Source organism: Bradysia coprophila, unplaced genomic scaffold (assembly GCF_014529535.1).
Source record: "Bradysia coprophila strain Holo2 unplaced genomic scaffold, BU_Bcop_v1 contig_358, whole genome shotgun sequence".
NCBI lineage: Eukaryota > Metazoa > Arthropoda > Insecta > Diptera > Sciaridae > Bradysia > Bradysia coprophila.
This window is the reverse complement of record NW_023503616.1, coordinates 897,702-911,767: the sequence shown is the minus strand read 5'-3', so window position 1 is coordinate 911,767 and position 14,066 is coordinate 897,702. Positions and strand designations below refer to the sequence as shown.

At 34.7% G+C, this 14,066-nt stretch overlaps 1 protein-coding gene across 2 annotated transcripts; it reads left to right on the top strand.

Annotated features, from left to right (window-relative positions):
• Positions 1-5,215: 5,215 nt before the first annotated feature.
• On the top strand, positions 5,216-8,858 carry LOC119081672. 2 transcript variants are annotated; one of them, XR_005088518.1, is made up of 2 exons: positions 5,216-8,616; positions 8,803-8,858. XR_005088518.1 is itself a non-coding variant. In XM_037190756.1 (2 exons), exon 1 carries the CDS (start codon positions 5,432-5,434, stop codon positions 8,564-8,566), a length of 3,135 nt encoding a protein of 1,044 aa, XP_037046651.1. In that variant the 5' UTR covers positions 5,216-5,431; the 3' UTR covers positions 8,567-8,608; positions 8,795-8,858. The 2 variants fall into 2 exon arrangements, 1 of the variants encoding a protein (XP_037046651.1); XM_037190756.1 differs by having other exon boundaries at positions 5,216-8,608; positions 8,795-8,858.
• The last annotated feature ends 5,208 nt before the right edge of the window (positions 8,859-14,066 follow it).

The window sequence follows — 14,066 nt, the reverse complement described above, 5'->3', positions numbered from 1 at the left end:
AAAATCTACGTAAGTTATTTATAACACCTAAAATTTTCATGATTTAGTTTAATATGTTGCTGTAATTGATGATAAACGGTTAATCTGATCATTTTTTGATTATGCATTTCACTTGTTTTGTGAAACTAGTCACTTTGACCATTGTTCTACCCTAACCCAACTATTGAGTAAAATAAATACCGAGAATTAATATCAACTCAATAGCGTAGCCTCATCTGTTTTTCACTTCTCAGTAAAATATTTATGTAATGAGAGGGTATCCAAAGAGTATAACAATAGGCAGCGAAACTAGATGCGAAAACTGTGTTAACATTGTTAAATATGTCACTCTTCAGTTTAGTGGTCCTTGTAGAGGACGTTTTGCAACCTTTCATAGACGGCAAAATGTATAAATTAGTAAGTTTTTTCCTCAGCTTCTCAAATATTTCGTTGATATTTTGAAAAACAAGACCCGAAAATTAATCCAAGTTCGGGTCGAGTTCGGACGGTTCAAACTATGTGAAATAAAAATCATATAAAAGTGCAACAACAGTGTAAATCTTCATTTTTTTATTATTTATAAAGGCTTGAAATTAATTTCATTAAAATTCATTATTGAATTTTCATGAATTTTAATGAATTTTCGTGAATTTTAATGAATTTAATGAATTGAAAATAGGCCCTGATTTGACTGGGCCGAAAACGATTTTCAAAAACTCCGAGAGCATGATTTCCACCTCCAGCATCCAGTATCATCAGATAGAATCAGCCCGTTTTTATCAGCTCGTGCTCATTCATCAGCCTTACAGTATCGACACTCAAGTTGAAATTGAACTAAAATTACAAGATACGCAATAATGGACGAAAAGGCCTGCAATCAAACTATTGTGAACATTAAAAGCTAAGCCAGATGATACCGGAAACCGTACCGCAAACAAAATCTGCTTATCTATGGCAAACAATCCATATGCTTTGCATTTGGGTTGACGGTGTAGAATTCGCAAGGAAAGTGTGACGATCTGAAATTGATTTTTGTGAATGAGGTGCCCACAGAAATGAAAGTAAAATCGTTGGGTCAAATTCGATACATAGTTTTAGTTAATGTGGTGAACTTGGACTGTTTTTAACGACAACCTATGGTCTACTCTACACTATAAAACATTCTACATTATTTTGTAATTTTCCATTTTTTCCTTCATTTTCCTTATCTATCGCAGTAATTACCTTTCTCTCAATTATTTTCTGTTCGTATAATGCGACAATACTATGCAGTGATATGGCCATTCGTATTGCCTTAACGTAAAAACAATTTTCAAATAAATTTTTCAGTCGATCAAGTTTAAAATTTACTGATTTTTCCACTGAGTTTGTGATAGAGCATAGGCTGTAAATTTCAACTAAGTAAAAGGTCAAGTATCCCATAGAAGCCACTATACTTATGATGTACGGTTTCTCTTTCATATTCATTAATTTAACGTAAGCAAAGAACAACTGCAAAGAATTATTTTATTAGGCTGGTGAATCAATAAACACTACCGTGACACTATACTCACAGATGCAGTTGTCCATATAATTATTCCGACAAGTGAAATGATTATTTGAAAGACGTATATGTCACATACCTTAGCCGTAAAGGTGGTAATTTGATCATAAATAAATGCTATTTGGTCAAGGGCACGGACACTATTCACATCGGAGGAACAGTTCTTTGATTCACTTAAACTTCTCATTTTTTCATTCAAAATTTGGTAGAATCGAGCAATGAATAACATGCTGCCACAATAGAAAACACTATTGACGATAGTGGTCACAATATTTACCCCCAAAATGAGGACTGCGTTTTGTATCGTATAGTAGAACGATACATTGTACTCATACGTGCTGAATGCAACGGCCAACGATATTATTTGTACACTAACAGACAAACATTTCTTCTTACAAGTACTCCTCAATTTTGAATCGGAGAAACATGTCTTCAGATTACATTCTGGTCCGAAAATCAGTTTACATAATTTCATAAACGAATTTATTGAGTCAACGATCTTGCGTCTTTTAACGAGTTGAATGATGTACACCCAAAATGCTTTGTAAAATGCAGTTACCATATCAATAAGTAAGACGAACAACATTAGTAAATCTTGTTCGATTCGAATAATCAAACTACATATGCCACAGACGTAATATGTGAGACAGGACCAACAAACTAAAGTGAAAACGATAGAATAAAAGAATGATGCAGTAGTGAGGAAAGCCTTTTGTTTATCAAAATCGAAATGGAACGGAATCAGTCCGTGAATTTTCAAGAAATGGTATGCCAAATTCACTATTTTTTTCAATTTATATTTCATCTCGAATTCACTTTTAACTACTAAACATGATCAGAGTTTTACAAATAGCAAGACCATTTCATAGCACAATATTTCATGTGTGATGAATTACATCAGACGAGTATTTAGGATTTCGATTCTTTTGTGCAAGGAATAGTCGGGAACAATCGACAAAGAAATTGACAAAAAGTTTTCTAACCACCTTCTTGTCGAAAAGTCTTCGAGGAAAATATTATGGATATCACGGAGGAAAATAAACAAACTAAAATTAGACAGCGGTGTGTGGAAATTTACTCTGTTGAATTCCACTCTGTTATATTCTTACGCTTAATATTGATTTATAACTAACTTTTGCATGTCATTACAATAAATTTTTAATTAATTGTATAGACAAACGTAACCTGACATGGAAATTGTAAGTACGAGATGGGAAACAGTACCGAAAATATGTGACCTCAAATAAACACCCTGTTTATATGACGAAATTAAAACCATTTAATTATTTAATAGCATCCATTAATTAGAGCTTGAACTTGTTGACCTAAGACATAACAATTGTGCGCGGAACTAATTCTCTATCGACTCCGTTACTAACATACATTTCCTAACTGCTAAAATATTCTATGAATACCCGGATAAGTTTAACATCGCGGACGGAAATTGGGGAAATCTTATCTGTTATAAAATGGCAATGTTGTACAGGAACTAGACATGTAAACACGTTACCAAAAATAGTCCCTGTTATATGTGAAGAACCGAGACAAAATTACAATTTTTATTGAGATTTTCAACCTAATTAGAGGATAATGGGTAAACATCGACATTACTGTACTGCTCTTCCTGCTTTAAGTAATATTTCAAAAAATTGTTACTACCTTCTCAATTGTTTTTCGATCGGTTATTGCCACTCTACTCTGCAGTCCGAGGCGAAGCCGAGGTTGGCAAGAGGTAGTCGTGTGCGATAATATGCTAGCATTCGATTCGTGTTGCATACAACGTTTTACACAGACAAAAATCCTGGATTAGATTTAAATCTTTTTCAGATTACATATAGGACCAAATTTATTTTTGGATTGAAATCTAATTTTTCCAAAGATTACCTGCATTTAATCTTTCGAAAATAATCTGTCGATGGATTAGATCGAAATCTTCCAAGAGATTTCATTTTTTTATTTTGAAATTAAAAATTTTTTTCCAAAATTTATTTGAATATTGGAGTAAGACTTATTTGTTTTATTTATTCTGAAATTGGAAATTTTATTTGTTTAATTGAAATTAAATGTTTTTTTTTTACTTACTATGATCAGGATTTGAACTCGTTCACCTCGGTATCTCCGTATCTCCAGTCCTGTACTTTACCACTGAGCTATTGGGTTCTTAATCTTAGCAAGATTATTTTCGAACCGTTGTTGCGGAGATTTTACTCTTTCAAAGATTAAAAAATAATCTTCTGAACGAAACCTTTGTACCAACTGAGGTAACCATTATAGTAAACGAGTTCAAATCCTAATCGAAGGCAACATTTTTTTTTCATTTTTCCATTTATTTAATTAACTATTATCATAAATCTGTATGAGCAACGATAAGGAAGTTGAGCCTGGCAAAACTATTGAAAAGTATCATAAGCGTATGGAAAATATTATTGCTACTATCAATTTTAGCCATTTTAACCCGAAACGCAATCTATCGAAAGATTTAATTTTTGTAATCTTTGAAAAAAGATTGAAACGAAATCTTTCAAAATATTTAAAATATTCGTAATCTTTCCGTAGATTAAACATTTAATCCGACTTTTTTTCTCTGTGTATGCAATGAAGAAAATCGAATAAATATCGAAGATATTCATAGTTTGAAATCAGCAACACGTGGCCTTTTTCGCACTAGTGCGATAAAGTCCCTTGCACTAGTGCGATAAAATACGTTCATATAACATTGCACGCAGGCTGCGTAAGTTGTAAATATCATCACTGAATTGCATAAAGAGTTTTTATTGTATGTGTGGTTCAGCTGAAACACACTCGTGTTGAAATTTCGCTCCATCTGACATCTATATAGTTCTTTCGAGGAGAGCTCCTTCAGAGTTGTTTGAAGATCAGTAAAAATAATGAACATCAATGTACTACTGTGAGACTTAATACTAACTTCGTCATTTCGAACTTACCGTAATTTTTTATTACTTTCACAGACAGGCAACATTGACAATAGACTTAAATAAGCAGTAACCCCAAATTAAATTGAACCAATTTTGTTAATTAACGTTTACCAAAGCACCTAGCAGGGTAATAGAAAAAAAAGTAGTACTTTAATCGAAGTATGCGAATATTTTCATACGTTTTTTTTCTTAATGTCATGGCAAAATTACCATTAAGGCTGCTAATGGTATTATTGGTAAGAAAATACTACTCTATTTGACGTGTAAAACCTCTATTACCCTGCTAGGTGCTTTGCGTGTACTCTTTCAACTGTTCGACAAACATTTCCTATTCATCTATGCATCTCAATTTTTTATAAATGAAATCTTAAATTCGGTCTTTAATTCTATAGATGTAAATTCTTTGAATTAAGGGCAGATCCTTAAACATGCATGAAAAGCCCATTCAATTAATACTTGAAATTGAACTTCAATATTATTTAAAACAAAATGCGACAAAAGTGATAAAGTAGAAGTGGTAAAATGCCTAAAGTGCGCTTGTAAACAGGGAAATAACCAAATGAATCATTTAAAAATATTCACAGACTGTTCTTCAGAGAGTAGGTAATATTGAAAAATATTTAAATTTATTGGTTTTGATAACTGGTTTTCATTGAACAACACAATATGCAACTCTAGTTGGATGCTATCACTTTATTCGCATCAATTTTCTTTTCTTGATTCTATTCTATTCTACAGACTATAGTTTATATGAGACCAGAGCACGTAGCACAAGGGTCAGTGGAACGAGTTTATTATTGGAATTTCAGAATGAGTATAGTGTGCATGATAATCTCCATCGTCAGTCGTTTAGTTAAAATTTGTCTTCAAGAGGTAAACGACAATAGTTTTGAGATAAGACAACACTACGTATATGGTGATTAAAATTCCGAAAACTTTCCATAAATTCGTAAAGTTATAAATTATTTTCAAAATGAGACACCATATCAACGAGACTTTTATAAAAATACTGTTGATGATGGTGATGATGATGACTCATTGTGTAACTTCAATTTGTGAACAAAATAACAATTTCTGTGAAAAACGATTGGAAATAACATCAACCGACGATTACATGGAATTGAACCACAAATATGTAGAAAATGTAGCCTCGACCGAACTTCCAAAGAATAGATATCCAGAAAGTCGAATCGTACACAACGGATTTTTTTACTATTCGAATGTTAACGGTTTATTTGTACGACAAGAAAATTCAACCAGTGAAACGAAAATTGATGGATTTCCGGAATTCACAACAATTTTACTGGATTCATCTTCCGATCTTCTTTATTTCGGTACGAAGCAAGGATTATCGGTATTGACATGCGGCAGAACCAGATCGAATAAGATTCATGTTACGGATGGGTTTGCCGTTGACTTTGGTGTGGTTGATGGCAATGGAAATGTTTATTTCGGTAATTATGGAGACAGCATGCGATCAGGTGAAAATATGTTCGTTTTGAGAAAAGAAGACCAGCGTTTGATTAGGATCAGTGGCGTCGAACAGACGATCGGTAGCTATACACTTGAAAGCATGGCTAATCCAAATAAAATTGCTGTAGACAAGGAAAATAATGTCTACGTGGGAGGATTTGCAGGATACATTTACTTAATTGAACCGAATCAAACCACTGCAATAAAACTCAAAGATATTAAAAGCAATGGAGGTGTTACGTCTATTGTTATCGATAGTAAAGACGAAGTTTATTTTCGCACAAATCACGCGCTATATACGCTAACGAGTCGTGAGAAAAAGTTGACCAAAATGTTTGAATTAGCCGACGATTTTAATTATTTTCTTTCGATTGATGATGACGACAATGTGTACTTTCAATTTACATCCAAATTGTATGTGTTGAAGCCAGAAGCAGTTACTGCGACCGAAATTAATATGCTTTCAACATCAGAAGGTTTAAGTACTGGTAATTTTACCGAAATCCAAAATTTCCAGGTCAAAAATAAAGTTTTATATTTCACATCAACGTATCTGGGTGGAGAAACAATTTTCGCATTAAAACCAACTGAAACTAGTTTAACTGTAATCCATACAGTCGCCAATTCCATCATTTCATTGGCTATTGACAATTCGGCTAATGTTTATTTCATCACCTTTTCGAACGATTTGGAAAAGTATGTGCCGTTTGTATTGCGAAAAAACAGCAACATTCCGATAGAAATCCGCGGAGTGACGGGTCACCTTAGCCACGTCTTTGCAGATAATCGTAATAACATCTTCTTCGGATCGGGCAACGGTTTGCACGTATTGGAGGAAGACGAGATAACACCTTTTAAGGTCCGCGCAACGGAAAGTCAAATTAGTTCGTTTGTGGTGGATAAAAACGATAACGTATATTTCGGTACGGACTACGATGGTGCCTTTGTTTTGAGATCCGGAATGCCGGAAGCTGTTCGGATTGATGGAATCAATACGAAATTCGGTAGATATGTAGAGGTGTTTGGGGACAGGAAATATGATGTCATTTACTTCAAAACTGGCGGTGCACTTTTCAAATTAAATGGAGGAGAAACGGTTGTGAAAACGCTGGTTGAGGGTTATAGTCCTGATTTGTATTTGAGTAATTCTGCGAATGACGTTTATTACGTCCAATCAAATGATGGTAATTCCAGCATAATGTCAGTAAAAGTTAATGAAACAAAAGCTACAAATGTTATTGATGTCGAAGGTGAAGTGCTTCATTTGAATTCAGATAGATTTAATAATTTATTTTTTATTACGGACAACGATGAATTGCATATGCTCGGACCTGGTGAACTGACATCAAAAGTAATTACGACAAATCAAAAATTTTCCTCATTAAATATTGATCGGGACAACAATGTTTACTTTACAACTAAAAACGGTGTCGCATTTGTTTTAAGGTATGAGGAGACTAAAGCAACGAACGTGAAAAATGTCTACGGAAATTTCAAATATTTCGTCGAAAGTGGTGATGACATCTTGTTCCTCATCGCAAAATCAGAAAATGAACAAGGACTGTTTTTAGTTCGAAATAAATTGCAATTTGAAACCATTTTCAAGAATAGAAATTTAGGAGTGGTAGACGATACCAAAGACGAGACAATTTTCAATATGTTGAACTACTTGAATTTCAAAGATAATTACTTGTTGAATAGGAACAAAAATAAAATAATTAACAAAACACCAACATCGGCAACAGTTTTGGCAACGAATGGGAAATTTCGCGGTGGTTTTAATGTAACGTATTCTGTGAAAATCAAAGATGATGATAGTGTAGCAAATTTTGACCTAATAGAACTGTTAGAAATGGCAGTGTTTTTCGATCATGTGAGTCAGAACAGATACAACTTTCGAAACAAAATGGATACTCGCAATATTTCCATTTTCACCGAGAATTTGAGATTTTTAACGGTTAAAGTTACCCAGAATTCTGAACCAATCTCATCAATCGAATTTAAAAATATTTGTTTCAATAAAAAGAGAGTCGCCAACACATCTCCGCTCTCGCAGTCCATTAAAATTCCAGAATGTAAATACGAAACTAAGGAAACAATTTCGTTTCAAGTTACTACTGGACTGAATAAAACTAATAACAAAATCGAAGAATCAATGGATCCTGTTTTGAATTCTGATGATGAGAACGTAATTTTGAATATTCTCGGTGATAGGACTAGCACAAATACGGAAGCGGAAGTTACATTATCCGGTGCTTTTGATTTATCGAACTTAAAGAAGCATGGTCGCGAAAACGGTTTATATAATTTCCGAGACGATGAGCAAGAAATTATCATTCCACCGAAAAAACGGATTTTAGTCAATTACTCAGTTCGAACTTTAGTTCTGGAAACGAAGTTGAATTTAAGACAAAAAATTAAAGGAACAATCATTGCGAAAATTACTCACGCAGATTCTGATGAGACCGTTCAAATTACAATTAAAGAAGCGATGCAGACATTAAGGAATAACAATATTTTGCCAAACGAGATATCTATCAATGCAGACAACAGTATAACGTTCAATGGAAAAGCAAAGTTAATCGTCAAACGGGAAAGTGAACCGAAAATAATAAGAAACTTCTATGACATCTGAAGTGTTATCATTTGAAGACTTCATCCAAAATAAGTGTCTTAGTTAACTATAGGTTTCTTCCATCGTACGGTAAAAACGAATTTTGACAGGCCGAAAACAACCGACCGTCATCCACAGAAGCAAACATAACCGCAACTTAAACAAATTTCTTCGTTAAAACTTCAAAGTGAGGTTGTGTTGGCTTCTCTGTGGATGACGATTGACATTTTGAACGACCTTGGAAGAAACCTATTTATTAGAATAGTGAAAAGAAGAACCATGTTGAAGATGTGAATAAATTTATGTTCTGAAATCTAAGATCTTTCAAACTAACCTCTAAAAACACAGAAAACACAAACTTTTGGAGGCGCTAAGGCCTTGCATTTTCTCGTAAGGATAGGACCTTATTATTCGTTCGTCAAGCGAGTCCACACTTGTACTACAAAATCTGAATAAAGTGAAATTTATGAGAAAAACGAGAAATAATCGATTTAATTAGTTATTTCACCCACGAATAGTAGTAATAAGTCGATTTCGTTGCAAATACACAAATTATACACATTTTTCGATATATTTACGAAAAATTGAAGTTCGTAGCATATTGTTTCAATACAAGTGCCACATCGACATCACAATTATTTTGTGAAAGAGTTCAGCTACTGTCATGGAATATTATGTATACTTATTGGCCAAGGTGTCCTCGACTCAACAGCACCGGTTGCAGTGTCTGCGCTTGCTTCGTGGGCGACGTGGCCACTCTTAAAAATTCCATTCTAAAATGTAAAAAAGTGATTTCAAGTGTATATCCGATCGGGACATGCCTAGTGTACTGGCAGTGCTCGACCTCCTCTACCACCTCATACCACAGGCTAAACAAAATCATTTGTCTCTCAGGAAATATAAGTTAAAAACCAAAAGGTCACATTTTCGATGTTAGACAATCTTGGCAGTGGCACCTTTTGGACCATCGGTTTCTTCGGTAGTTTTGTAGAGGCGGTCCTTAAAATTTGCAAAATTCGAGACGCCCTAGCCAATACTTCGATAAGATTTACGTTCAACCATTCATGACATAGAAACAGTGATGTAATTCCGTTAGGATAACTAGCCAATGATTCCAATCGAAACGTTGATTCCATTATGTTCAGCGAAACCGACAGGTCTTTCAAACATTTCATTTTGCCAATATTCGAGATACTCAAAGGTGATGGTGGTGTAGATAAGTGAATTGAGAGTTTCTCCAATGCAGTGGTTTGACTGGCAACAAAGTTCATTAAATCGTCATCTGCGTCCATATAAGAAGGTAGTGACAATGTTCTCAATGCCGTCTGCTTCGACAATATTGTTTTAATATCACCAGGACGGTGATCATTTATTACGAGCGATTCAAGCTGCAGATTGTCTAAAATACCAAAGGAATCCGTGCCATTGCTGGCAAACGATGTAATTTCCAATTTCTTGATATTCGGTTGTCGTTTGAATAGAATGACCGCTTCACTGAAAATGAAAGTGCATAGTTCCAGTTCCCTTAACACCCCAACGGGGTCGAAAACGGCCAAAAATTTGTCTTTTCGAACATTATTTTTTCCTTTAAATTGCAATCTTTTCAACTGATGTAAATTCAGGTCGTTGTCATCAAATGTTCTTTGCTGCTTATCTGCTCTCTCGTTCTGCAAACAGAGATTATGGAAGACCAAGTGTTCCACATTTGGAATCAATGACAAAATATCCAGAAAGTCTGACATTTTGATATTCACTCTAGCGCCAATAATTCTTAAGCATTTGATGAAGACACCAAATTTGGTAACAATCTGAATCATAGCTCGGTGAGTTGCCTCATCGTCCGAAATAAAGAATAAATACATGTCCAATTTCGATATTTGCTTGGTTGATTTTATGATGCTCGGTATCCAGTTGTGCTTCTGCGAGAGTCGATTTTAAAATTAGAAATTTTTCTAAATTGAAGAGCAAAATTCTTACAAAGGTACGATCACCGATCCGCAGACAAACATTTCGGTCATTAACTTTGCATGCCACATTATAGAATAGTTTGTTGACGAGACGATATCTTGGCAGATAGCCGAAGATTTTAATCAGCATCTCAATGGGTAGCTGCGCGATATTCATTTTCTGGATTTTGAGTTAATTGTTCTTAAACGGGATGAAATTCAACCAGTTGCTCAAAGTGAAGCTACAAAGTCCTAATAATATGAAGTCTTCTTGTAAATAAATTCTGCCATTCGAAGCACGTATTTGGTTCAGCGACTTTTTTTATTCCTTTGAGTATGTATTTTCCTTTTGAATTTGCTCTCTTTCGAATTGTCAACGGTTGTCCCTCAAAAAGTCCACTGAACCAGCAAAACAGTGTTGCCGCCCTCTTACAACTATTTTATTAATCGTATTTTAACTGGAGCCCGGTCATCCGCGGTTCCATATCAACCAATTTTTGATGGGCGAAAAGTTTGTCATGTTGTACGCGTATTCAAAGGCACTACGCCAAGATATTTTGAGCCACAGTGTTAGATGGCTCAATGAATTTCGATCAAACGATAAATCAACGATGGTTCCGCGGCAAGTTCAACATCCTGGTCTATGTAGCTTTGTATGAGTTTGTTCAGTTTTGAAACGAAACAATTTAGATCGCATCAAAGGCTCTCTACCTCTAGAGAGCCTTTGATCGCATACATTTTATTGTTGAGAGAAAAATGTTTGGTTCGTCATTCCCTCTGATTATGAGGAAAATAAGAAGACGAAAACGTTCATTCAAATGAACGGAAAGCCTTTTGATTGCATTTCTTAACAGGGGCGTGGGGTTATCTGGCACACGGTGCTAAAGCAACGCATTTTTCAAGTACGTAAAAGGTGAGCTGGCACACAATTTTTCAATACCGAAATTTTGTAAAAGAGTCATTAAGTCGATGATGAATCCTTAGAATCGCCGGTGTACTACATGTTCGTTTACCAGGTCCTCTTACGCAGAAACTATACTGTTCCACTGTTCAGTGTAATTTAAACTATCGCAAATTCTCAGCTATAGCAGCGACTAGTCATCATCTACCCTATAGTGCAGTTGACAAGGACCATTTACAGGAGAACGTTTACACTCGTATAAAAGCCCTTCTAAAAGTCAATTTTTCTTATTGCAAAGTTATTAAAATTTTAGTAAAGGAACCCACTGAAAAACTAACTTTTAGAAGGGTACCCCAGCTTTTATACTAGTGTAAACGTTCTCGTATAAATGGTCCTTATCAACTGCACTACTAGATAAAACGCAAGCGTCATAAATCATGAAAAGATTTTCTATTCGACTGGTACCGACATTAGTTCTTATAAAAAAAAAGATGTTTAATAAAGTGAATTGCTGCTTTATTTTGATTAATTTGATTATTCACCCATTTCAAATTGAACCAGCAATGTGATATAAGCGAAAAGAGCGGATGCCACCTGAAAGAAAGTTCAATTAAAAATAGGAACTTTGACTTGAGTGCACTAACCCCAATTATCAACATTTTATTCACTGTCAACATTTGCCAGATAGATAAGTGAAGAGAATTATTGAGCAACTGTATCGATGAAAGTTCTAACTGCGAAGTGAAAATTATTTTTTTTTGAAGTGTGACTGGCGAATGTAATTAAAAAAAACAATTGAAGCATCTCGTACAAGCTAGACATGCATAATGTATTTGCTAGTCACAAGTCATTTCACAAAGAATCGCTGGAAGGTTAGGGTTTCTAGTTGAGTCCGCGGAGAATATGTCAAAAATTTGATTTTTCTCGTCCTTCCATTTTTGAAGATGAAGGTGTCGAGCGATTCACATGTACGATTAATAGTAGATTACGGATCTGTGGGAGCTATCATGGAAAATTGATACGAGGTGGCTCTTAGACGAGTGACATATTCACCCGATTAAATCCATTTTCCATAATAATTTCCCAGATTTAATCTATATTTAAACAAGGAAAAACCAATTATGACAGCATGAATGTCCTATTTATCTTCACAACTGCTTTGAATATAGCACTTTTACGCAATTAAGTATCATAAAGTGCACAAATTTACAAACTAGATGCCTGTTACATAAATCGTTGTATGAACCTCGGTACAAAATGCTTTATTAGGCACACGATGTGTATTATGACGCAGAGTCTGCGGCCTCGTGTCATAATTACACATCTAGAGCCTAATAAAGTACTTTACACTCGCCAAACCATGAAAACACTGAATATCACGCGTCAAAAGTTATCGGAAACCACACTTTTTTAGTTCTCTCTTGCAAACAGGTCTAGGGATTCAGTCGATGTTTTCCTTAATGGTGGAGTTATTCGTCAAAGAGAGAAAGCGAAGGCGGAGCTGATACTCTCCGTATCAACGAGTAGTGTGATGCACATCGAATGATCAACTCGTTCGCCTTTATATCACGTATTTTCGGTTTCGTTTTTATTCTCATTCATCATTTATACATTCAAGTTCAACCTTGAACGGTGTGTATTATATTTGGTTCTGTTGTTTGTGTATTTCATGGTGTGACGAGTGTAAAATTTGGTGCATCACAGGATTGAAGGCCACTCGTATACTGTAATTTCGTGGTTTCAATCCAAGTGATGCAAATAACTATTGCACACTCAATGTCATAAATAATCATTATGCCACCGATTCACAAAAGTCGTAAATGGTTTTTTAGGCACTAGATGACCAGATATCTGCAGGCCGAGTGTGTCTAAAAAATCATTTTTTATTGCGTTGCATAAAACATTTTCCTCAAAAAGGCAACGGATGTTTCACTTTTCGTCGCTGACTTGAGAAAATAACTTTTTCGATCCTGAAGCATCCAAAGATATTTCAAGCAATTTAAATCGGCTAAAACAAAAATCTTACACTTTTTTGATATCGACTATTTGGAGCCTTATGGTATTTGTGGATTAAAGTAGATGTTTTTATCGCCTAGTTTTCGTATATGTTTACTAAATGTGATCACTAAAAGTAGATAGCAAATATACCTCCTGCGTTGCAGCATGTGATATTACACAAATGTTGTACAGTTCCAGAAAGTAGAAAGTTATCCTTGTAATATTTCTCACAATATGAGAATCGTGCGATTCATTTCGAGTAGAAAGAATCAACAATATATCAAAGTAAATATAATAGAGCTGCAAAAGAAAGATAAATCCTGGGCTGGTTGGAGTGTATTGTCAATTGTCATTCTAAATTAAAAGTCGTCTAAAAACTATTTACAAAGAAAGTGTATCAAACGGATTATACTTACCGAAGATAACATACTCAAAAAGCATCCAATGATAACAAACATAATTTGAGTGGAAAACAGCTGATTTATCGAGTCTATGAAACACCGTATTTTTACGGAAAGCAGAATCAAATGGTCCATGGTCTGTTCAACTTTCGTGTCAACCAAATGGTCCTTCGATTTTTCTATATCACTTACCACAACGCTTTTCAAGAATATTTCGAATAGACGCTCGTTCACAATTTCGTAGAGACGAATGCCTGTTATCATCCCTGTACTGT